The sequence below is a fragment of the Canis lupus genome, chromosome 27 (genome assembly GCF_048164855.1).
Source record: "Canis lupus baileyi chromosome 27, mCanLup2.hap1, whole genome shotgun sequence".
Taxonomy (NCBI): Eukaryota; Metazoa; Chordata; class Mammalia; order Carnivora; family Canidae; genus Canis; species Canis lupus.
In genome coordinates this window covers 27,781,564-27,807,762 of record NC_132864.1, presented here as the reverse complement: position 1 = coordinate 27,807,762, position 26,199 = coordinate 27,781,564, and the positions used below count along the sequence as shown (strand labels likewise).

General features: G+C 55.5%; 1 protein-coding gene across 1 annotated transcript in view; it reads left to right on the top strand.

The window, feature by feature from the left end:
* Nucleotides 1–18,608: 18,608 nt before the first annotated feature.
* Nucleotides 18,609–26,199, top strand: part of MN1 (MN1 proto-oncogene, transcriptional regulator) — a 44,179-nt gene continuing 36,588 nt past the window's right edge. The window contains exon 1 of the mRNA XM_072803060.1: nucleotides 18,609–22,572. Coding sequence (XP_072659161.1) covers nucleotides 18,747–22,572 — 3,826 coding nt within the window. The 5' untranslated portion in view covers nucleotides 18,609–18,746. The remainder of the gene's footprint in view (nucleotides 22,573–26,199) is intronic.

The window sequence follows — 26,199 nt, the reverse complement described above, 5'->3', positions numbered from 1 at the left end:
CTCAGGCTTGGTTGGAAAAAAACATCTGTTTTTAATTTTCTTGGGTCATCTGGTAATCCTACAGTTTCACATCTTGAGGAACACGAATCTACTTTTAGCCTCCCCTCGGACACACAACCTGGGAACATCCAGGTAGAGCCGGTGTTTCTGATTCGAGGCCACGGGCTCCCCGCGGTGCTGTCCTCCTGCCAAGGCGCATGGAAGGCGCTTCCCAGCCCCGGAGAACTGTCGCTGTCATTTACTAGAAGCTCGAGTGTAGGCATGGTCTGGAGCCGAGGGGTTGCTTCAGAGGAGGTGAGACCGTCGGCAGGAGAGGCTCTGGGGGAGGTGCCCACGTGTGTATGGGGCCGAGGGGCTGTTGGATGTCTTCTCGAGTAACCAGTGGGGTAGAGCTGAGACGTGGGAATGTATTCCATGTCTGTGACCATCGACAGGATGAAGAGGGGACACGGGGAATAGTTGAGAAGAGCCAAGAGGCCCAGGTCAAGCCTGGCCCTGTCACGTGCACCAACACGGCCCTAGCCCTCAGTTTTCCCATCCGTGGAATGGTACTGCCAGTCGAAGTCTCCCCTAAGTGCTGAGGGTTGGAAGTAACATGCATAGGCAGGCTGGCACCTGTTAGGGCTCCGTGAATCACAGCTGGCGCTGTTATAACCATGGCTGTGAGGATTATTTCACCTTAGAGACTTCCCAGCCCCGGTCCAAGGCCCACGTTTGCCCAGAGCTAATCTTGTTCCTAAACAAGCATGGGGCAGATTCCGTTTGAATCATCACCCTCATATTTGAAACAGGCTCCTTACACAATTTCTGAACCGTTTTGCAGTGTGATCTCCCCTTCACTGCTAATATCTTTAGGGATTTAAAAAATATATTTGCAACAAAGAGGCCTTTGTCTGCTGGCCTGGGCAGCCTGGCGGGGATATCACTCGAAATCTGATCGGCGGACGCTGGCCGTAAACCTGCTGTATTGTGCTCTAGCCGGGGCCGCGGCGGCTGCGGCTGGGTTAAACTGGGCCTTTTATTGGGGCGGGAAGGGCCACCAGCCATGTGACAGAGCAGGGCCTTGACCTTACAGGAGCCATCGACCCCTCCTTCCCTGAGGTCTCCCAGCCTTGGTGATCCTTCACAGCCACCTCAGGAGAGGCATGAGCTTCATCCCTGCTTTCCAGATGAGGAGTTGGTGAGGGACTTGGCCAAGGTCCCTGCTGGGATTTGGACTAGGATCTGAACACAGGCCCTGCACTCCTCTGGGAGGACCAACCATTGGATTTTTAGGTCCAATCATTCAGTAAATATGTTGAATACTTACTACACATAGCCCCCGTTCTAGGCACTGGGGTCCAGTAATGAGTTAGACAAAGACATTAGTTTATTCATTCATGCATGCATGCATGCATACAACTAATATTTATTGAGCTCCCACTATGTGCCAGAAGCTGGAGAACCAAAAGAGGAACTGTCCAGCAGGACATTCACTTTATTTTATTTTATTTATTTATTTATTTATAAATAAAATATATTTTATTTGTTTATTCATGAGAGACACAGAGAGAGGCAGAGACATAGACAGATGGAGGAGCAGGCTCCATGCAGGAAGCCTGATGTGGGACTTGATCCCCGGACTCCAGGATCACGCCTTGAGCCAAAAGCAGATGCTCAACCACTGAGCCACCCAGGCGTCCCCTCTTTATTTTTTTTTTTTTAAGATTTTATGTATTCATTCATGAGAGACACAGAGAGAGGCAGAGACATAGGCAGAGGGAGAAGCAGGCTCCCTGTGGGGAGCCCGATGTGGGACTCTATCCCAGGACCCTGGGATTATGACTTCAGCTGAAGGCAGATGCTCAGCTAGAGCCACCCAGGTGCCCCAGGGCATCTACTTTATAATTCACATACCTCATCTGCCGTGTTGCACAAATCCAGAGCTCAAGGGAGCAGCTTGAGTTCCTAGCTTTTTCCCTGTTGCCTTCCCAATGCCAGGTACCATGCCTGGCACACAGTAGGTTGCTTCAGAAAGAAGCAGCTTTATGAACACACATGTTTGCGGCAGCACCATGCACAAATACCAAAAGGCAGTAATAACCCAAGTGTCCATCCATGGGTGACTGAACACACAAAATATACATCCATGCAATGGAATATTATTCGGCCACCAAAGGAATGAAGTACTAACACGTACATGAACCTCAAAGACATTATGCTAAGTGAAACAAGCCTGGCATGAAAGTCATATGTTGTATGGTTCCATTTATATGAAATAGCCAGAAGAGGCAAATCCAGAGTGACAGGACACATGGACTAGTGATTACCAGAGGCTGGGGGAAGAAGGTATGGGAAACGACGGCTCAATGGGAATGGGATTTCCTTTTGAGGGGATGGAAATGTCTGGAACTTGAGAGGAATGGTGGTTGCACAACATTGTGAATGTTCTAATTGCTACTGAATGTTTATTTACTTATTTAGATTTAATTGGTTTACTTGAGAAAGAGAAAGAGCATGAACAAGCAGCAGAGAGAGAGGGAGAAGTAGACTCCCGCTGAGCAGGAAACCCGATGTGGGACTCGATCCCGGAACCCTGGGATCTTAACCCAAGCCGAAGGCACGTACTTAACCAACTGAGCCACCCAGGCTCCCTAAATTGTTTACTTTAAAGTTAATTTTATATTATGTGAATTTCACCTCCATTGAAACAAGGGGGGCTTTCACAGAGACTCTGTAGGGGTAGGATTTTGACAGCCCCATTTTACAGGTGAAGAAGTAGAGGCTCCGGGAGGGTGTGGGGTCTGCTGAGTGCCCAGGAGCTGGCCCACGGCCTCCTGGCAGCACAGGCCTGTCTTCCACATACCCCTGCAGTGGCCTTGGAAGGGGATTTTGCATTGCCTTCCCCAAGTGCTAGTGTCAAGCCCTCTGGTTTCCCAAACGGCCCAAGGGCTGGGTGGGTGTAGGGAGCTGTTGGGAACTTGGCTTAGCAATGGGGATCCCAGAGAGCTCTATCCAGGGGGACGGTGAGCACGGCTCACCGGCTCGCCTTCCCACGCTCCTCGAACTGCCAGGAGACACCCAAAGGTCCGTGCCTGGGGGATTGACATTTGTCCTGCAGGGTGGTGGAGGCCTGGCGGCCAAGAGACATACCAGGGAGCAGAACCCCTTCTTGTGGTTCAACCCGGGCTCTCCACGCAAGTGTGGGAGGGACCTCCCTGCTCTGGTGGCATCCAAGGCAAAATTAGGCTCCGCAGAACTTCAGGGCCTTCTCAAGTAGTTGTCTTTGGTTGGAGGAGTTGTGCTGACATTTGTCCTTTGGGGGTTTGAAGGCAGGGTTTCCTGACTCTAAAGAATTTCACAAAAGGGGTCAGAGATCAGCTCTAGCCCAGGTCATGGGGGAGGGGGAGAGGTTCTGACTTGCTGGTTGATCCCTGGACATCCTCTGGAGTCTGCACTGTATCTTCCTCACCATCCACATCTTGCAGGAGCATGAGTAGGATCTCAGTGGGTTCTTTAAGCCCATACTCCATGCTATAGAAATATTATTCTCAGAGGCGCCTGTGGGGCTCAATCAGTTAAAGTGTCCGACTCTTGGTTTCGGCTCAGGTCTTGATCTCAGGGTCATGGGATTGAGCTCCGTTTTGGGCTTTGAGCTCAGCAGGGAGTCTGCTTGCGGATTCTCTTTCCCCTTCTCTCTGTCCCTTCCAGTCATCTCTCTCTATCCAAAATAAGTAAATCTTAAAAAAATATATTGCTCTCACTACCCAGATGTGGTTCTCATCTTCAGGCCAAATTAATGCATGCAGATTTTTTAAAAAATTTTTATTATTTATGTATTTATTTTTAAAAATATTTATTTATTTATTTATTTATTTATTTATTTATTTATTTATTCATGATAGACAGAATGAGAGAGAGAGAGAGGCAGAGACACAGGCAGAGGGAGAAGCAGGCTCCATGCTGGGAGCCCGAAGCGGGACTCGATCCTGGAAGCCCAGGATTGCGCCCTGGGCCAAAGGCAGGTGCTAAACCACCGAGCCACCTGGGGATCCCCCTTTTTTAATTTTTAAATATTTGTCTCACTTTCTGTGACTCCAAAGTTCTAAGAGTTACAGTATTATTTTTCTGGCTTGAGTTATTATTATAGTTCTCATTGGCACACAGGTGATCAAAGTAACAGGAATAGATGATATGTTTTTATAAAATTATTATAAAATTTTTTTGATAACAAAATTGTTATAAAATATTTGTCATCATAATATAATTATAAAACAACGCTATTTTATGAGATGATTATTATTAACTGTTTGGGGGAATGTATTCCGTAACGAGGTGAATTACAATTAAACTTTTCCTCTGCCTCTAGTGAAAGATAAAAGCTCATGTCTAATTGGTCTGCAGTTAGCTTCTTTAAAATTTTTGTTGTTATTGTTAATTATTGGTTGAACCTATTAAATATATGAGATGAAATTCAGATTGACTATAATTGGAATGAAGTGCTTTGTGATATTATCTGACAAAATATATTTTAGCACCTAATTGAATTGCACCTGCTGACAATTCTGGACAATTCTTGTCTATGGGTTTTATCTAGTTTATCTTGGAAAAATCCCCAGAAAACATTCTAGTTGATTGAAAAGAACCAGAGTGTAGGGGTGCCTGGGGTGTCTCAGTCAGTTGAGTGTCCAACTCTTGATTTTGGCTCAGGTCATGATGTCGAGGTCCCAGGATTGAGCCCAAGTTGGGCTCCGTGCTCAGCATGGAGTCTGCTTGTTCCTCTCCTTCTGCTCCTTCCCCTGTTCATGCTCTCTCTCTCTCAAATAAATAAATAAAATCTTTTAAAAAAAGAACCAGATTGTACTGACTTGAATAGTGTACCCCCAAAGCTCAGGTCCACCCAGAGCTTGTGGATGTGACCTTATTTGGAGATAGGGTCTTATTTCCCGATGTTATCAAGTTAAAATGTGGCTGTGCTGGGTTAGGGTGGGTGCTCCGTTCAGTATGACCAGTGTTCTAGAATGAAAGGGAAAATTGAATAGAGAGACACACAAGAGGAGGCCACGAGGAGGAGGCAGAGATTGCAGGGATGTGTCCACAAGCCCGGGAAGCCTAGGCTGGCTGGAGGCCACAGAAGCTGGAAGAGGCAAGGAAGTTCCTAACACCTTTGGAGGGGGTGTGGCCCCCAACACCTTGGGGGGGTTGGCCCCCCAACACCTTGATTTTGGACTTGTATCATCCAGGACTGTGAGAGTCCATTCCCGGTGTTTGAAGGCACCCCGTGCATAGGAGCCCTAGGCTATTAGGACAGGAGGTCACTGCCCTCTAGCTTCAGCCGCTTAAAGAGGAGTTTTCTGCAGCTGGTGACACGATGCAAGGATGAGCACTGAGACTCTTGGGGAGGAATGGCTTAAGTTAGGAGGCAGGAAAGGAAGGGAAGAAAGGAGGGGGGTTGGAAGGAGGGAGAGGACAGTAGTGTCCTGAATGCAGATTCTGGGTTGCCCGAAGCCAGACAGGGTTTGTGCCTTCCTGTCTTCCCTCCAGCGACAGTGAATCCCCCCCTGACCCCATGCTCCTGCCCCCATCTCTGCATCCAAGACTCACACACACATATGACCTTCCTTTATGCAAAGTAGAGAGGACCAGCCTTCCCAGGCAGCCCTCTAAACGGGAAACTGGGAGCTCTCTGGAGCTCTTCCCTATTGGCTTGCCGTTCCACTGCCTGGAATGCTCTTCCCTACTTCTCCTGACACACTTTGCTCAGATGTCACCTCCTCCAGGAGGCCTGCCCTGATTCCCTCTCCCATCCAGGGTCTCCTCTTTGCTCCTGCAGATCTAGAGCTTCCTTCATTCAGGCATTCAGTGACTCTTCCTGCCTTTCTCTCCCCAGCCAGGGCCAGAGCCAGGGCCAGTCTGCTGCACAGTAGGGCTGCTGAGGACTTTGTGGAATGAGAAAGAACTGGGCTCCTCTCAAGGTCTGGGCTCTGCAGCCATGTGACCCCCATAGGGTGATGAGAGGCAGCAAAGAGACCAGGCTCAAAGTCAGAATTTTCTGGCGTCTGTCTCCCTGTCTGTGCAATGGGCGCTGGGATGATTTGATGAGATAAAGATCCATAAAGATAAAGATCCAGGACCCGCTTGTCCTGGTAGCCTTTTAATGTCCAGGCTGCATATAGTAGTTGCTTAAATGTTCGTTGAGCAAGTGACTCGATGTTTATAAATCACTTAGCTTGCCATATAGCAAGTGCTCAATAAATTACAGTGGTTTTTGTTATTATAATTAATGAGAAACAGAAGTCCAGAGAGGCTGTGACTTGCTTGAGCTCTCACACAGCATATAAGGTGGCAGAGCCAGGACTTAAAATCAGGGCAAATCCAGATCTGGGACTATCAGACTCACCTACATCTTGGTCACGCGCTGGCACTCGCGTGGCATCTTGAGGGCACGGAGATGAGTGTGACATAGCCCTGGGACCTCCTAAGCTCGTGGTCCGATTCTGGTGACCGTCAGATAAACATGAGGTTAGGGTCCAGGGCTCGCTTGCTGAGCACTGAGTCAGCACCAAGGAGCCTGAGAACAGAAGGTGGGGAGCGCGTCATGCTCTCTGAGGTCAGGGCAGGCTTCTGAGCATCCATGACCCCCGAGGGCAGTGTTTTTTAAAATTACTTGACCTTGACCCAAAGTCAAAAATATACGTTACACAAACACTCTAACAAAAACACACATGAAACAAAAGTTTCACTAGGTAATTCTTACTTGGGTACTTACCCAGATAATTTAAGGCTTTAATTATTACTTATTATAAATACAAATAATACACATGTATTGTGTTAACCATTTTTAAGTGTACAGTTCAGCTACTTTAAGTATATTCACAATGTTGTGCAATTATCACTATTGGTCATTTCTGGAATTTTTTTCATCATCACAAAAGGAAACTCTGTACCCATTAAATGATAACTCCCTGCTGCCCCCTACCCCAGCCCCTGGCGATCTCCACCTCACTTTCTATCTATGACTTTGTGTATTGTAGTCACTTCATGTAGGTGGAATCCTACAATATTTGTCCTTTTCTATCTGGCTTATTTCACTTAGCATAACGTTTCCAGGGTTTACCCATGTTGTACCATTTATGAGAATTTTATTCCTTGTTATAGCTGACTAATATTCCATTGTATGGATACATCACACTTCCTGAATGGATTTTTAAGCTATTAATTGGGCACAACCTCCAGTTTGAAAAGCACTAAGTGGGGCTTTGCGGTATGAATAGGAGTTTACCAGGCCGGGAAAGGCAAGTAACAGTGAGATCAGAGAAGGGCCCCAGGCTTAACCTAATAGGTTTTAGAAATGTCATTCTGCCCACCAACCTTGCCCCTTTCTCTGGATGGCACAATGTCTTCATTCATTCATTTGGTAAATGTATACTGAGCACCTACCTGGGGCCAGCAAACAATAGGGACCCAGATACAGGGAGAGTCCCTGCCTGCCTGGCACTCACTACTAAGTGAGAGTGGACAGAGACTCATTAAAGGCTCCCACGAGCTAATGCTGGGTGGATGTCCAAGGTAATGGACGTCACACTACCCAGTCCTGGGGTGAGGAGAGCATCCCAAAGCCAGCTTTTTCTAGTGGGACTGGCTGTGGGATGGCTATGCCTCACTGCAGAAAGGGGTATGGGCGGGAAAGAGCCCTCCTCTCCAGCTGTGGGCGCTGCACCTGCAAAGTTCGGTGAAGGACAGGGGAAGGGACTGTGGGGTGTGGCTGGGGAGAGTGGGGTGGGCTGAGCCAGGTCTCCGGGGCAGACTCTGAGGAGGAATTTGATTCCCAAATATTGGGATCTTCCATACACTTTAAGGATGTAGATAGGATGGTAGTGGGGCCTGGGGTGGGGTGGATAGGGATGTGTGTGATCTGATTTGATCAGATTTAGATCCTGATTACACTCTGGGTGGGGAGGGTAGTGGCCAGAACCAGGTAAGGAAGGAGCCAGGAGAGATTTTGACAGAACCTGAGCATGTGAGTGTGTGTGTGTTGTGTGTGTGCATGCATGTGCACACGTGCACGCACCCCCTGGTGCAGGTCCAAGTTGCATGAGCCCCTCCAGACCTCCCTTCCTCCACCTGAGGTCCTTCCAAAGGAGTAGGCATGACACCGGTGGCAGGAGGAGGTCCAGGGCCTGGAGGTGGTCCCTCCCTCACAGCCCCGCCTCTGGAGTGACATCAGGTCCCCGCTCTCCCTCGAAATCCCTGTGATTTAAGAGGCATTTTCCTTTTGGGTGATATAGCTTCCAAAATGCTGCATCCATCTCCTTGGCCTGGTGAAGCCAGCCTGTCTGAGTTATAGCAGATTGCTTTCTGCATGCGCAAGCGGGGCGGAGGGCACCATTTTGCTCTTTCTGCTCCCTGGGCCTGGAACATTTGAGCTAACATTCCTGGCTGCTTTGGAAGTTACCAAACCCAGATGAGCTCATCTAAGCCAGAGGTGGGGGCAGCTGGTGTGGCTGAGCCTGCCCGGAGCTCACCAGGTGGCCTGGTGGCAAATGTCAGCGGTGGCTGGGCCTCAGCTGGGGGTGGGGGGCTGACCGGGGTGGGGGTGGGTGGTGGGCCTGCACCGCTGGGGCCTGGCCCAGAGAACCCTGGGGTGGGGACACCCGCCTGCTGCCCCTCCTCGGAGCTGGTGGTGTGTTGGCGTTGCCAGGCCTCTGGATACAAGCTGGAAGCCTCCAACGGCACAGCCAAGGGTCTGAGAGGGAGCAAAAGTGTGATACAGGCACCTCATCAATCCTCCTCGGGCCGCCCTATGGGAGCCAGGCCCGCCCTGCAGGGCCCTTGCTCTGAGTAGTAGCACTGCCGTTTATTGAGTGTTAACTACGTGCTAAGTACTCTGTGCCGGGCTCGCTCCCCCCGCCCACCCCGCCCCTAGACAACCCAAAGGACGATTATTCTCCCCATTTGACAGATGGGGAAACTGAGGCTCAGAGAGGTACAGTGACTGTGAGTGGCTGCACTTAAGGCCCATCCTGCTCACCTCCAGACTGTCCTGACCTTTTTCTTTCCTTGCAAAACCATGTGCAGAGGAAGAGCTGTTTGTCCTGTCACGGGCCAAACAGTGATAATTTGTGAACTTCTCCCAGGATCTGACTCCAATAAGCACATTGCTGACTCTGCCTGGGCGCCACTGCCTCACTGGAGGGGGAGGAGCACTCCAGGCCCGCCAGCCCTGGGGCCACTGCCCAGCCGAGTGGTGGGGGTGGGGGGCGGCTGCCTGAGCCTTCCCTGGGGAGCTCTGTTTACCTCCCACCCGGGTCTTTTGGGTGACAAGGTGAAGGCTCTTATTTCGAGGGAGTTCTCCCCACACTCCTTCCCAAAGCTCCGTGCCTTCCTCTATGTTCCCCTCTATAAAACGGGTACATGCCTAACCCCGTGTACTCTTGCCTTTGGAACTGGAAATAATCTATAGAGCGGACTCAGCACAGAGGCCACACAGTGACGGCTTGGAACAGAACATGTTCCTCCTGTTGTGGGTTGAGAGGGACCCTCCCCCCATTTCCTACCCTGGCTTCTGCTCACCTCTGAGAGGAGGCTCACTCAACCGACATCATTTCATCTTATTCTCACAAACACCCCCTCCACCTTTTTAAAGACTTCATTTATTTGGGAGAGAGAGAGAGAGAGAGAGAGAGAGCATGAGCAGGGGGTAGGGGCAGAGGGAAAAGCAGACTCCCTGCTGAGCAGAAAGCCACACGCAGGGCTCCCCAGCTCCATCCCAGGACCCCGGGATCATGACCTGAGCCAAAGGCAGACGCTTAACTGAAGGGGCCAACCAGGCACTCACCTTCCCCAAATATCCTTTGACATAGGTATGCTGGGATCTGCTTTCACAAATGGGGAGACTGAGGCACAGAGAGAATGACCTGTCCAAGGTCACAGATATCACATCTGTGGGATGCTCAGAGCCGTGCCAGCCCGCATGTCCCTCCGCAGTGGAAATCTAAGGGGGTCCTGGCTGGCAACCCCATGTGGCTGTGGCTGCCGCTGCCCCACAGAGCAAGGCTTCAGACTCCAGGTCCTCGCGAGAATCCTCCCCAGGAGACAAGTCCTCCGCCCCAGGCGCTGCTGGACCAAGTCTGGGTGACCTTCCCCTTGCTTTGCTCACCTCCCCACACCCCCCTCCCGCCCCAGCCCCTGGGGAGACACCACCATGCTGCAGCCTCCCCTAGCAGCGGAGGGTGGGGACGAGGGAACAGACAAAGCCATTGCAAAGGCTTTGGCTAATGACTGGCTGGTCCAAAGGTTTCCCATCATATATGCTTGTTTGGTTCCGTTTATGAAGCTGGTTTGCCAGCTAGATTCTCGGTGGTAATGAGCTCGCCTTGCTGATTGCTGCAGGGAGAGAACGAAGGGGTGGGGGCGGGGGGATCATGCTAAATAGGTTTGTTGAATAATTATGAACCCTGCTGAACTTTCGCATTTTCTGACTCATTGTGTGGTGCGTGACGCTTCATGTGTGGTGCCTGTTCTTGTGCTGAATGAGAACTTTTTCAGAGGGAGGCTGGACCAGACGATGGAGTTGCCGAGGCTTCAGTTCCAGCCCATGGAGCTGGTTTGAGTTATTTTGGGACTGGGGCCTGGGTTCAGCACACTCCGCTTAGGGAATGGAAAATAGAAGCTCAGAGCTGGATGCTGTCTGGGGAAGAGAAAACCTCTTAGATGGAGAGGTCGGCCGAATAGTTTGAGAATCCTACAGCCCGGAATTTGACACCAGGCCGGGCCCAGCAAGTACCCAAGGATGATGTAGGCACCCACTTCCTAGGATCTTTTTCAAGATTAAATGAAGTCTAGGGGAGTTTCTGTGCTCCAAAAAGAGGCATCTCTTATCCGTGTTACTATTCATATTTTTGAGTGGTGGTCCCGTTTCTGGTCCTTTAGGTCACAGCTGAGCGTGTTGGTATTGGGTGTGAGCTAGCCTCTTGAAAAAGGGGTGTGCCCCAGGAAAGGCCAGGTTTCAAGGACAGCTTGATGCTGGAAGCAGTTACTGACTCGGCCCCTGTGTGTCCAGGTCCCTGGGAAGCTGGAATGCTTATGGCGGCAAGAGCTCCTTTCCTGTACAAGAAGCCCTGCCCAGCCAGGTGAGCAGCAAAGTGGCCAGGTCTTGTCCCAGGTATGGCTCAAGGGGAAATTCACTGGCTCTGTCATATTGAAATGCTGTGGTCAAGCCCTACAGGCCTCTGGGAACAGGCAGGAAGGAGCAGAGAAGTAGGGGGCCCCCTCAACCCAGGCTGGGAGTCTCCAGGGGCAGAGGAAGGAGGCGTTTATCTGGCTAGGACAATCCCCCTTATTCCCCTTGGGAGCTCAGACCCAGGCCCAAGCTGCATAGATTGTGGGCTGGTGGGGGTGCTGAAGGGTCAAGCCAGCCCTGGTGTGAGTCCTGTTCTGCCTCTCACTCGCAGGATGACCTGGGGCAAATCTCTGTGCCTCAGTTTCCTCCTTTATAAAATAGCTAAAATAGGGGCACCTAGATGGCTCAGTGGTTGAGCATCTGCCTTTGGTCATGATCCTGGGGTCCTGGGATCGAGTCCCGCATCAGGCTCCCCACGGGGAGCCTGCTTCTCCCTCTGCCTGTGTCTCTGCCTCTCTCTGTGTGTCTCTCATGAATAAGTAAATAAAATCTTTTAAAAAATTAATATAAAATAGGAAAAATAATAGAACTTACCTCACAGGGTAACTATTTAATATATGATATATTATAATAGTATGTTATATATATATGTTATATGTTATATGATATAATAGTATGTTATATGTTATATATATTATAATAGTATGTTATATATTGTATAGGATGGGTGCTTTCCCATGCTTTCTGGACAGGTATTATTATAGAGCTGGCAATTGGAGCTCCAGTCCAGGTCTGGTCCATGGGCATGTGGTCAGGGGGTGGCAAAACTGGGCTTTGAACCTAGGACATCTTATACGTGTCCCTTGGCCTCCTCCAGCTCAGGGCCAGGTGGTAAGTCCTACTCAACAGAGAGCAGCATCCATAGTTAGTGAGGTGAGGGGACCCTTGACTGTGCAAACAACCCCGAGGTGGGAAAGCCAGCGGGCACCGCCTCGCTCTGTGTTGCCTGCCTGGGGACAAACCTGGGGCTTTCTCCTATCCCGGGCTCTGTTTCCAGGGAAACCAGTGAAGATGGCTTTTGGGTCCACCTTGAAAGGCACTTGACTTTGCTTAAAAACTTTTTCGCGGCTCCCTAGGACAATATCTAGACTTTCTCACCTGTCTTGTGGCCCCCCAGACCCCCCAGTCCTCCTGATCTCTTGAGCTTGAGTCTTGTCTCTCCCTCATCCAGCTCTAAACAAAGACCCTCCCCCATGCACTCTAACCTGATTTATCTGCCTGGAAAGTCCCTTGACCCTGTTCTGGTTGTTAAACTCTTATTCTACCTTCAAAACCCACCTCTAGGAACCCCTCTATTATCCCTCCCTCCCAGTGCAATTATTTTATCCCTTCCAGTGTGTAATGTAGTATATAATATGAGGTGGTTTCTTTGATCTGGCTTGAGAGCTGGGACTGCAACTCCCACTTTTTCCTGAGTTCCCAGCCTGTGCCCTTGCTGTGCCAAGCACTCAATGGACAGATGGAGGACAGACCCCCCAAAAATATCAGGCATCATGTGCAGAGAGAGTGGGAGGAGATGCGGTTGCTTAGCAACTGGCAGCCTGTGGCTGCATTAGGGTCTCATCCCTTGCAACCTCTAGCCAGCTCCTATCCTCTGGCTCAGCCATATAGGCCCTCCCCGAGGCTTCAGCCCCAGGTCCTCCCTGGACAGGTGACGGGCCTGCACTCATTTATAGCAGCACAGTTTTGAGGTCAGGGAGGTTGAGGTGATCACCTATGAGAATCATCCTTTCTCTCAAAGATTGGCTAGTGAGGCAAGGCTGATTTGTCAAATAAATCCCATTTCTCTGGGATCATTATTTTGCTCTCCACCTCCCTGGATCCAAACACAGCAGAAATAATAATGATAATAATAGTAATAAGAGAGGCCATATGCCATGCTCTATGTCACTTTTTAAGCATTGTCTCTAATCCTCATGCTCCATATGCACTGGCTGTGAGTTCCCTTTTCAACAGGAGGAACTGAGGTCAGGAGGAGGGAAATATTTTGGCCAAGGCTGCACAGCTCAAAAGGGGTGAAGACAAGGTTTGAATCTGTAATCTACATAATGCCAAAATCATACCCTTTCCACCACTGACTCAGGAGAGAGAGTCATCGCGTGGATGCTCTACCCTTGGCATCAGGGGAAGTGGGTCCCGTTCGGGGCTCCTAGGAGACCGCTTGCACAGAGACTCGGGGCTGCTGTGGTTCCTGTGAGTGCCCAAGCTCTAAGGGGCCTGGGGGTTAAGGGAGAAAAGGCTGAGGATGTATGGATGTGTATGTGTGTGCACACCCGTGTGTGTGCACATGCACAAGGCACTCTCTCCTGTTTGTGCATGAAGGGGGAACACACAGAGCCTCAGGATACTCATGATGGCCACGATCATATTAACAGTGATAATAGTGGCAGTAGCGATAAAGGCAGCTAACATTGCTTGGCACTTACCATGTACCCAGCACTGTGCTAAGTGCTTCACCCGAAGGATCACATTCAGGGAGAGCAAGCCGTGGTTAAGAGCCGGGTCTCAGGGTCAAGTGGATTGGTTTGGGATCCCAGCTCTGTCACTGTTTGACTCTGGGAAAGTCACTTGGCCAGTGGGAGGCTCCACGTCCTCATCCAAAATGGGTATGGAGCCCAACTTCATGGGGCGGCTCCTGTGAGGAAGAAATGGGCCCCCAGATGTAAAGCGATTAGCAATGAGCCTTCCATACCCAGTTGCGAGTGTTCAGACATGTCCATTATGGAGGTGTGCGTGAATGCATGCGTGTGAGTGTGTACAGACATGTCCACTCTGGAGGTGTGTGTGGTCGTGTGTGCCTGTCTTGGTGTTGGCAGGTGTGAGGGCCGTGTGTCTACTGGGTGAAGGGTGTTGAGTGTCGGTTGGTCGTTCTGTGTTTTTTGTTGAGTGGTGTTTTCACTGAGTGGGGGGCTCCCTCTTAAACTGGAGCTGCTGGGCTGGTTCGAATATGCCAGGCCCTCGGTCCCAGCAGGGAGAGTTCTGGTGGCTCACTGGGGGCCATTCCAGGCAGCCCCCTGCTTGTCACCAGCTGGGAGCATCCCTCTTTAGCTGGGGCCCTGGTCCAGCTGTCTCCTTTCTCCATCCCCGAGGCCTGCGCTGGATACCCTCACATTCAGCATCCCTGAAGGGCAGGGCTGAAGGAAGGGAAACCGAAAAGAGAAGGAAGGACCTGGGGGTGGGGGGACCCCGCGGCCTCCCCGCGGCTCCCGCTGCTCCCGGCTCTGTGCCGGCGGGCGGGGACTTTGAATCGTCTGAGCACTAGGGGGCAATGTGTCTGTTTCAAAGAAGCTGTGGGCCCTGGGAGGCCGAGTGCGCATCCAGGCACGCGCAGGGGCGCCCACATCTTGGAGGCACACACACCCGCGTGTCCAGGAGCACATATGGACACAGGCGGGAGCCCACTCTCACACTCACAGGGAAAACAGACACACTTGAGCAGAGATATGGGCGCACAAGGTGTGAGGCAGCCGCACACGCCTAGGTGCAAACACAGGCGTCCACGCAGACAGGCCTAGGGTTGGGGGATAGATAGTACCTACCCCAGGGACACTCGTGAGGTGCCTCCAGACGCCCCAAGACACCTCGAGACACATGAAAGCATTCCTGCAAACACACCCCGATGCCCTGCCTCTCCCACAGGGGCGAAGACACAAATGCACACACGCCACACACCCGCACAACATTCAGAGTGTGAAGGAAAGGTGACCCAGACACATCCTGAACAGAAACCCAGCCAGGCCCAAACACACCCTCCTTTCAGACACTCACACACCTTGTAGACTGAACTCTTGGAAACAGCCCCAGAAAAATACTCCCACACCCCTCCCCCCCTCCCTGGAGCACACAGCATTATTCCACAGGAAACCTGTCCAGGTGTTCAGGGGACCCCCACCCCTGTGTGAAGTCATGCCTCAGCTTAGAGCACACCCCAACCCCGCTCTCCCCAGACTGCAGATCTGTGGGCCATTCTTCCCACTGCCCTTGGCCCACCCAGGGCTCCAGACAGGTCCCAACTTCCCCCATTCCCTCCAGACACACACAGAGATGTAATGCTCCTCACATACGGTCTCCCAAGATACCCATCTCCTAGCACCCATGGCTCTGGACAAGGTGCGCCACCAGCCATCATGGGCTTTGCATAGGACTTTGCTCCTGTGGGGTCCTCTTCCTGGTGGTGACATTCCCCCTACTGGTCCCTATCCTGACCAGGAGGCTCAGGGTGTCCCAGTCCCCGGCCTGGGGCCCTGGGTGGGGGATGGTGTATGTGTGGGGGTCATGGGAGGCCTACCCAGTACCTTTATTTCTTTGTGCCTAAATCAGCCAAGCCCCAGTCTTTTCCGGCTCTCACTTCCCTGTCACTTTGCTAAGTAATAATTTCCATGTCCGATTCCATTTCTTTCTAGTTCTGAAACCTCTAAGCTATCAGCAAGAGGATAGTTCACATGAAAACTAATTACACAAAATCAATATTTAATCACAGACCAACAACCTGATCCTGCAGAAAAATCCTTTTAAAACTCCACCGCCTTGTACAAATACTTCTTCCCGATGCTTATTTATGGACCCCATTTTTGGTGGGGGTAATTTTCATTTTTAATTTCAAAAAGAAAAAAAAAATCTGTAGACATCCACAACAGGAAGGTCCCGGGAAGGAGCAGGGATCTGAGCTGGCTTCAGCTCCCTGAGTTTCAAAGTTGCGGGCTTTTATTGCTTGTTTTCATTACCATTCTTTTGGGGAGGGGTGTGATTTCCTTCAGGAGTCCCTCCAGAGACCCTGCTTCCCGCCTCCCCTCACCCGAAGGGGAACCCATTTTCCTGGCACTTTGGCTCAGGAACACCCAGAGCTGCTTTCCCAGCAGCGACTCCCGGGAGCAATGAATCGGTGTGCACACACAACGTGGTAACTTTTTAACTCGTGCCCGCGACGGTGGAGTGCTTAATCTGAGGTTTTTAAATAAAAAGGGCTCAGGGGTTGGTTTTATTATAACGTTTATTTCATTTCAGATTTCATGCGCAATTTAGCAAACGCTAGACAGACTTGGGTGATAAACACTTTTCTTTTGTGGGGGGAAAAGGCATTTTTATACACCATGCTTAATTTTATTTAGATTTAATAGCGATATCAGGGGCACTTCAAAGAAAGTTCTTTTTCTTCCCCCTCCCCTTCTCCTAAGAATGCTGGTCTGCTAGCAAAATCGCCTCGTGCTATTTTATGGCAAGGGAAATTACAGGCCTTCTCCCCCTTCCTCCCTTACACGCACTTTAGGGAGGAAAATACACACGCGCAGGCACATAGAATAAACACCTTCCCTCTACCCTCCATTCCCTCGGACTCCCAACTTCTAATTGCAAGATAGATTTCAGCCCTCAGTGGGGATCAGAAAGATCTAAACATTTTAACTAAGATTATTGGGATAAATATTTCATAAAGAGCAGGGCAGATATTAAATTACTCCTATTGATTTTGGTATCACAACCCAATTCGGTTCCTCGGCCTCTTCAGTTTAATTGATCTCTTAAGGAGGCCAACCTCGAGCCCCTGGAGGGCCTGGGCCTTGGCCCCAGTGTCCGGAGCGGGGTGCTCCGGCGGGCGGGTGCGCCCTCGGAGCGCGGGTCTGCTCCAAGCTCCCAGCGGCCTCGCGGCTCCGGCTCTGCGCGCATCCGAGGTGCACCCCCAACCCCCCAACCCCCCCCCCCCCCCAAGTAGCTGAGTGGTCACGGCTCCTCTGGGCGGAAAGCCGGCGACTGAGAACGGGGAGCCCCAGACAGTGGGGATAGGGAACAATTGTGCGCGCCCTCCTGAGGCGGAGTGAGCAAGCGCCCGGGTCTCTCGAGCAGAAACCCAACTTTCGGGGTTCCCCGTCTGCTTCCACCTCCAGAAAAATGCGAGGGCCGGCCAACTTGGGTGCCACTAGCAAGCAGACAGCGGCGGAGAACCGCGGGCTCGCCCCGGGGACGAAGCGCAGTGGACTCTTGGTGACTTTCCGTGGCGAGTCCCAGAGCTTTGCTTGGCGACCCCATTGTCTGAGCGCCCCGCACCGCTTACCGCCCAGCTCCCCGCCCCCTGCCCAACCCGCAGGTCTCGCTTCAGTTAGGGGTGGGGAGCTGGGAACTGTGCGAGTGGGAAGGGGGGCGAACAAAGCCAGGCTCCCGCCGTTCCCCGCCTGCGCCCTCCCCAGCCCGGGGCGCCGAGAGGCCGGGGCGCGCCCCCCAGCGCACTGGCGCCGACCCCGAGGCAAGCCCCGCGCGGGGGACCCCGGAGCGGGCCGGGTGCGGGCTCATGGCGGGGGCCTCAGCAGCCAGCAGCCAGGACCACCTTAAGAGCGAGCCCCGCCCCGGGCCCGGAGCTCGGGCTGCGCTGATTGGTGCAAATGTAATGGCTGAAATTGATTGCTGAAATGCAAAACTTGTTGCTGCTTCTCCCGGCGCCGGGCGAGCGGCAGACGCCGAGAGGGGAGCCGAGACCCTCGGAACGCCCCACGCGGAGCCCCCCCGCCGGCCAGCAGAGGGGCGCGCGGACCCCCCCAGGACCGCCCCCGCCCCCCAGCCCGGGCTCCGAGAGCGTAGCCGGAACGCCCCAGCCCGCGCGCCTCGCCCGGCCCCCGGCCCGCGTACGCCCCCCTCCTCGGGTCCGAGGGGGACTCGGGGAGCACCTCGGCGCGGAGGCAGGGAGCCCGAGCCTCCGAGCGCCCCGACCTCCCGCCTCGCTGCCCGCGCGCGCCTGGACGCCGGCGCCGAGACCCCCGCGAACTCCGAGACCGAGCAGACGAGGACCGAGGCGGCCGGCGGCGGACGTGGCCGCGGAGCAGGGGCGCCGGGGGGCCGCGCCTCGCTCCGACCTCCGCTCCCACCCGGCCGCCGCGCGCCGCCGCCTCCCCGGCCCCGCGGCGCGCTCGGCTCGGGGCCCGCACCCGTGATGCCGAGCGGAGCCTCCAGCTTCCCGCCCCGCTGAAGCCGCCGCCGCCGCTTGCTCGCGGCCGCCGGAGACTGTCGAGCGGCTCGTGCCCGGCGGAGGCTCGGGCTGCGGAGCGCGGGGACTCCGGGGGGAGGGGGGAGGGACCGCCCGGCCCGTGCCCGGGCGCCAGCCACGGCGCTGAAGGGTCTCCCTGCCCGGCCCCGTAGCCGCTCCGCCACGGACTCCGGGAGGCTTCGGGGGACGTCCTGGGGCTTCCCACCCGACCCGATCGGACTTGAGAAGGTGATCGCTCCGCTCTCCCTTCCTCCTTCCCGCCTCCTTCCCCCCACTTAACTTTTTGTCTCCACCCGCCCGCAGCTCCGTCCCCTCCGCGCAAACCCACCCGCGGCTGTGCCAACCGCCGGGGCATGGGCCCCCCAGCGCGGCTCCCGGAGGCCCCGCGGCACCGCAGGATGTGAGAGGCCCGGGTCCGGCAGAGCCAGAGCTTCGGGAGAGGAGCCGACTGCCCCCAGCCTCCACTCGCCCGGCGAGGTGGCGGTACGCACTGCGCCCCCGCGGTGCTGAGCGTCCCGGAGCGCCCGACCCCGGGCCGGAACGTTTAGCTGGCCGGAGGCGCGCCGCGGAGAGCAGGCTGTCATGCCCTATTGATCCCCCCGCCCCCTGCCAAGTATGTTTGGGCTGGACCAATTCGAGCCCCAGATCAACAGCAGGAACGCTGGCCAGGGCGAGAGGAACTTTAACGAGGCCGGACTCAGCATGAATGCCCACTTTAAGGCCCCGGCTTTCCACGCGGGGGGACCCCCTGGCCCGGTGGACCCTGCCATGAGCGCGCTGGGCGAGCCCCCGATCTTGAGCATGAACATGGAGCCTTACGGCTTCCACGCGCGTGGCCACTCGGAGTTGCACGCGGGGGGGCTGCAGGCGCAGCCGGTGCACGGATTCTTTGGAGGCCAGCAGCCGCACCACGGCCACCCGGGAGGCCACCACCCCCACCAACATCACCCCCACTTTGGGGGCAACTTCGGCGGCCCGGACCCGGGGGCCTCGTGCCTGCACGGGGGTCGCCTACTTGGGTACGGCGGCGCCGCCGGCGGCCTGGGCAGCCAGCCGCCCTTCGCGGAGGGTTATGACCACATGGCGGAGAGCCAGGGGCCCGAGAGCTTCGGCCCGCAGCGACCAGGGAACCTCCCGGACTTCCACAGTTCGGGCGCCTCGGGTCATGCGGTGCCTGCCCCATGCTTGCCGCTGGACCAGAGCCCTAACCGAGCCGCCTCCTTTCACGGCCTGCCCGCCCCCAGCGGCTCCGATTCCCACAGTCTGGAGCCCCGAAGGGTGGCGAACCAAGGAGCCGTCGACTCGCTGGAATACAATTACCCTGGCGAGGCGCCCTCGGGACATTTCGACATGTTTTCGCCCTCCGATTCCGAGGGGCAGCTGCCTCATTATGCGGCGGGGCGCCAGGTTCCCGGGGGCTCTTTCCCCGGTGCTTCGGCCATGCCCAGAGCTGCAGGCATGGTGGGCTTGTCCAAAATGCACGCTCAGCAGCAGCAGCAGCAGCAGCAACAGCAGCAGCAGCAGCAGCAGCAACAGCAGCAGCAGCAGCAGCAGCAGCAGCACGGCGTGTTCTTCGAGAGGTTCGGTGGGGCCCGCAAGATGCCCGTGGGGCTGGAGCCGGGAGTAGGCTCCAGGCACCCGTTAATGCAGCCTCCCCAGCAGGCCCCGCCGCCCCCTCCACAGCAGCCCCCGCAGCAGCCGCCGCAGCCCCAGCAGCAGCAGCAGCCGCCGGCGCCGCCGCCACCCGGGCTTCTCGTCCGACAAAATTCGTGCCCGCCTGCGCTCCCGCGGCCCCAGCAGGGCGAGGCGGGCACGCCCAGCGGCGGCCTGCAGGACGGGGGCCCCATGCTGCCCAGCCAGCACGCACAGTTCGAGTACCCCATCCACCGGCTGGAGAACCGGAGCATGCACCCGTATTCGGAGCCTGTGTTCAACATGCAGCATCCCCCTCCCCAGCAGGCGCCCAACCAGCGGCTGCAGCATTTCGACGCGCCCCCCTACATGAATGTGGCCAAGAGGCCGCGCTTTGACTTCCCGGGCAGCGCGGGAGTGGACCGCTGCGCTTCGTGGAACGGGAACATGCACAACGGCGCGCTGGACAACCACCTCTCGCCCTCCGCCTACTCGGGCCTACCCGGCGAGTTCACGCCGCCCGTGCCCGACAGCTTCCCCTCAGGGCCACCCCTGCAGCATCCGGCCCCGGACCACCAGTCCCTGCAGCAGCAGCAGCAGCAGCAGCAGCAACAGCAGCAGCAGCAGCAGCAGCAGCAACAGCAACAGCAGCAGCAGCGCCAAAACGCGGCCCTCATGATTAAGCAGATGGCGTCGCGGAATCAGCAGCAGCGGCTGCGCCAGCCCAACCTGGCCCAGTTGGGCCACCCCGGGGACGTGGGCCAGGGCGGCCTGGTACACAGCGGCCCGGTGGGCGGCCTGGCCCAGCCGAACTTTGAGCGCGAGGGCGCGGGCGCGGGCGCGGGGCGCCTGGGCGCTTTCGAGCCGCAGGCGCCCCACTTGGCGCAGGAGAGCGCGTGGTTCCCAGGTCCGCACCCGCCGCCGCCGCCGGGGGACCTGCTGCCCCGCAGGATGGGCGGCTCGGGCCTGCCGGCCGACTGCGGCCCGCACGACCCGGGCCTGGCGCCGCCCCCTCCCCCCGGGGGCTCGGGAGTGCTGTTCCGGGGCCCTCTGCAGGAGCCCCTGCGGATGCCCGGCGAGGGCCACGTGCCCGCGCTGCCCTCCCCGGGCCTGCAGTTCGGGGGCAGCCTGGCGGGGCTGGGCCAGCTGCAGTCGCCCGGGGCGGGGGTGGGGCTGCCCAGCGCTCCCTCCGAGCGCCGGCCCCCGCCGCCCGATTTCACAGCCCCGGCGGCGCTCGGGGGCCAGCCCGGCTTCCCGTTCGGCGCGGCGACCCGGCAGGCCACGCCGCACAGCGGCCCGGGCGTGAACTCGCCCCCGAGCGCGGGCGGGGGCGCGGGCGGGGGCGGCGGCGGCGGCGGAGGGGGCGCCTACCCGCCGCAGCCCGACTTCCAGCCCAGCCAGCGCGCCTCGGCCAGTAAGCTGGGCGCGCTGTCGCTGGGCTCCTTCAACAAGCCCAGCTCCAAGGACAACCTGTTCGGCCAGAGCTGCCTGGCGGCCCTCTCCACCGCCTGCCAGAACATGATCGCCAGCCTCGGAGCCCCTAACCTCAACGTGACCTTCAACAAAAAGAACCCGCCCGAGGGCAAGAGGAAACTGAGCCAGAACGAGGCGGACGGCGCGGCGGCGGCCGGCAACCCGGGCTCGGATTACTTCCCCGGAGGGGCCGCGCCTGGCGCCCCGGGGCCCGGAGGCCCGCCCGGGACTGGCAGCGGCGGCTCCAAGGCCTCGGGGCCGCCCAACCCGCCCGCCCAGGGGGACGGCACCAGCCTGTCCCCCAACTACACCCTGGAGTCCACGTCCGGGAACGACGGCAAGCCGGTCCCCGGGGGCGGCGGCCGGGGCCGGGGTCGGAGAAAACGGGACAGCGGCCACGTGAGCCCCGGGACCTTCTTCGACAAGTACCCGGCGGCGCCCGACAGCGGGGGCGCGCCCGGGGTGAGCCCGGGGCAGCAGCAGCCGGCGCAGGGCGCGGCCGTCGGGGGCAGCTCCGCCAGCGCCGGCGAGGCTCGCGGGGCCCCTACGCCCCACGAGAAAGCGCTCACGTCGCCGTCGTGGGGGAAGGGGGCCGAGTTGCTCCTGGGGGACCAGCCGGACCTCATGGCTTCCCTGGACGGCGGGGCCAAGTCGGACGGTAGCTCCCCGCACGTGGGCGAGTTCGCCTCGGACGAGGTGAGCACCAGCTACGCCAACGAGGACGAGGTGTCGTCCAGCTCCGACAACCCCCCAGCCCTGGCCAAAGCGAGTAGGAGCCCCCTGGTGACAGGCTCGCCCAAACTCCCTCCCCGTGGGGTGGGCGCTGGGGAGCACGGACCTAAGGCGCCCCCGCCCCCGCCCCCGCTCGGCCTGGGCATCATGTCTACCTCTACCTCCACCCCTGACAGCTACGGCGGCGGGGGCGCGGGCCATCCTGGCACGCCGGGCCTGGAGCAGGTCCGGACCCCCACGAGCAGCAGCGGCGCACCGCCCCCCGACGAGATCCACCCCCTGGAGATCCTCCAGGCGCAGATCCAGCTGCAGAGGCAGCAGTTCAGCATCTCTGAGGACCAGCCCCTGGGGCTCAAAGGTGGCAAGAAGGGTGAGTGCGCCGTGGGGTCCTCGGGCGCGCAGAATGGTGACAGCGAGCTGGGCAGCTGCTGCTCAGAGGCCGTCAAGAGCGCCATGAGCACCATCGACCTGGACTCGCTGATGGCAGAGCACAGCGCCACCTGGTACATGCCCGCTGACAAGGCCTTGGTGGACGGCGCGGACGACGACAAGACGCTGGCACCTTGGGAGAAGGCCAAACCCCAGAACCCCAACAGCAAAGAAGGTATACGTGCTTGTTCCCTTCTCATCTCCCCCAGGCTGGTCCCCACCCCCACTGCAGGCCTTAGCCAAGCCTGGAGTGCTCCATCAGAGGGGATCATCCCTTGGGGTTAGGAGGGCAGGGCCCTCCTAACGCCCAGCTCAGAGCTGGATACCCTCCCTTCCGTTTACAGTGGGGGCCCTGTGGGCAGATTCCCCACTTCCACACACACGCGCCCTCCCGCCCCCCCACCAGGTGCTGCCAGGTGGATTCGAGAGTCACATACAGAGGTAGGAACTTCGATGGTAGCCCTTTGGGGATTATTTCAGAGTCCCCTCACCAAGTTTTAACTGAGTGGCTGGGTGCCCAGAGGACAAGGCAGGCCCCTTTCCTTGGCTGGTTCCACTTTGTAGGAGTTGTGTACCTGCCCACCCCCTCCTTTCCTGGCAGGATACCTGGGAAGTTGCGCTAATAACCTTCCCACCTTTTCCCAGTCAGGCAGCCTCCAGCTTGAGTTCTCTTCCGTGTGCCAGCATCTTTAGAAGGAAAAAAAAAAAAAAAGTTACCGACGCTGGTGTCAGCAGCATCACTCAGAGGCAACGCCTAATTTGACATTTGTTCCTAATGAATAGCTGTTTTGTCTCTTCTTAACTATTAGGGTTTCATTGGAAACCTGGAGACCTGTCTGGTTGTAGGAGGCAGGCAGGCTTTTCCTGGTGGCACCTCCTTGATATTTGGCTGGGGGTGCAGGGGCTGGGGTGGGGTCTGCTCAGCCGAAAGTGGACCACTCAGCCAGGGCATCCTTGGCGTATGGGGTGTGGGTATATATTCTTAAGACACAAAGGACCCGCGTTTGTCAATATCTTGCCGGGCTTTGGTGACAGATGTCTAGTCCCAGCTCTTGTTTGCATTCTGAGCACTCCCTCCCCACCAGGCCCGGAGGCCTTTTAAGGTGGGTGGGGTGGGGGGTTAGCACAGGGCCCGCCATCGCAGTGAAAGTCATAACAGTTTTGTTTTTAACGGGAAGAGGACTAGACTGCGGTAGAGAACCGTTTTATTTTAACAGGGCCTTCCTTTTTTTCACAGATAATTGCTTCTTAAAATGAGGTAACATCGTTCCTCTCCCCTCCCCACCCCCAATTCCTACCTTTTGCTTTTAAACCCTAGATGCCTTCCCTAGGTTTCACGGGGTGGGGGCTGAATATTGCCATGGAGGTAGCGGCTGCTGATTGAACCCTGTCTTTAAAAAAAAAAAAAAAATCTGTCCCCGGATCCTTGCTCTCTCTTAGAGTTCATCTCTCCTCTTGTCTTCGTTTGTCTGGGCCTCCGGACCCTCGGTTTAAGGTGTGGATAGATTTTAGGAGAATGTGATGGAGGAGGAGGAGGAGGAGGAGGAGGAGGAGGAGGAGGAGGAGGAGGAGGAAGGAGGAGGGGGAGGGGAAGTGCTGCCCAGAGTTGGGTGGCTCAGAACTCGGGGCTTTCAGCGCTGCCTGCCTGCCGTCCCTGGTAGCTTTCCCGCTTAGGTTTTTCTAATTCATGAATGCAGCCTCCCTGCTTTTCTCTTTGTTCGCCTACTGCCCAGCCCGGGACGCTGCTCTCTCATTTGAAGCCGAGTGTTTAGCATGCACGGCAGACGCTGCGGCCAGCATCAGCATTCTCCAGGCTTCTCTCAGGCAAGGCCATAAATTGGTTAGTTTGGGACCCTCCACTCCTTTTCCCTGTTTTTTTTTTTTTTCCTCCCCCCCCCTTCCTTTTTAAAATGGACTTGGACACAGCATCCTGCTTGCGCGGCTCCCGGGCGCACCCGCTCCCCCCACTCCAACAGTCTCTTTTATTTTCTTGTACACAACATCTCGATCCTGCCCGATCGATAGCTGGTTAGCACAGATCCCAGCCCCTGTCACTTCTACCTGGCTTGGCCTGGCTGCCCCTCCCCCCTCCCCCTTCTCCCCTCCCCCCCTCAGTAATTAAGAACATATTGGCTGAGATAGGGTGAGAAAAGTTTTTTTTTTTAAACCCCTGATTCTGAGAATTAATAAAGAAAAAAAAGCAGTAGCCCTCGGCCTGCGAGTCTTCTGAAGGGCCTTCGTAGACTGGGTAAAGAGGAATAGAGTGGTTTTAACATTTTTTTTGGAGGTGTCGCAGAGCCCTCTTGGCGGTCCCCCTAATTTTCCTTTCCAGAAAAAAAAAATGCAGGCTGTGAATGAAGAGATGTCATTAAAGATACGTTTTGTTTTGTTTGTTGCATTATCACAGTCAGAGGAGCGAAAATATTTTTTTGGAAACAGATGCTAGTCACTTAAGGATTGGTTTCCCCTGTAAGCTAAAGGCAGCCCTCCCTTGCACAGGGGGGAGGCGAGGGGGGACAGGGACTTCCTTCGGGGATGGGCTGTGGGGCTGGCCTCCTTAGCAGCATCGCAGGGACACCCACTTGACCTCCTTTGTTTGCCACTCTGTGATGTGGGAAGGACAGTTTCCTAGATAAAGCCCCGAATTGAGGTCACTCACAGCTTCTGCAGCCTTGGGGCTGCTAGTTAAGGCTTTATAAGGTATCTGCATCCGATTCCTGCTCCCTTACTGGTAGTAAATAAGGATGATTAAACTTTTCATTATGATAACACCCTGCAGTTCCATCTGCACATGTTGTATAAATAGGTACACAGAGCCTTGAACAGGCCCCCGAGTCCCCTGGCTGAAAATCAGTGAAGTGTGCCACTTCAAAATAGAGTCTAAAAAAAATTCTAAAGTACAACGTTCTGCTTGTCCTTAAACACATGCCCATGGGCCCGTCAGCCATGAAGCGGAGTGTCCAGCAGCTTTGAATATACCTTCTGTGGGTCCCAGCCCCCGGCCAGCACCTTTTCTCCTACCCCCTTTCAGGCAAAGCCCGTTTTTGTAATGATATTTTATTTTGTCACGCCGTAAAACACGCCAGTACTAATGTGATTAAATATTAACACCGTTTCTGAAATTCTTCGCTCCGATGACAAAATACGAGTCGGTATTTAACAAAATGATCTGTGCTTGGATTGGTGAGAACGGCTAAGTCTTCAGACCTGCACAAGCCGTGTAGTCAGTGGGACGTGCCCAGCTTGTCTTATGGGGTTTAGATGTCCTTTGGCAGGGGGAGGGAGCTCAAATGGCAAGTTGTAGTTCTGGCAAAGTCCAGGCCAGAATCACGTGTGATGATGGCTTTTTTTTTTTTTTTTTTTTTTTTTAACCAGGTAAGCGAGTGTCTCCAAATTATGCTTTTCCTGACTTCTTAACCCACCAAACCTCTTTTACATAGTGCAATTCCTCATCTCATCTTGAGATTCTGTTTGCACAAAGTTGGGGCGGTGGGGGCGGTGGGGGGCGGGTGGGCGCCAAAGATGAGGGTGTGCAGAGCGAGGAGAAAAACAGCTTGAGTTTGGACCTATCCAGACATCTCTTAGATCAGCGAGGATTACACGAATTTGAGATGATTTTGCAAAATCGTCCACTTCTCTGTGTAATAGGTGTGTGTGGCTGAGGAGGAATTCCAGAACAGACAGAGAAGGAGGAAAAAATGATAAACTGTTGATAAGAGGGTATTAAGTCTGAAAAAGTAGGTTCACCACCCGCCCCCTCCTGCCCCTGACGATTTTCAAAACTTGAATTAACTGCAATAAG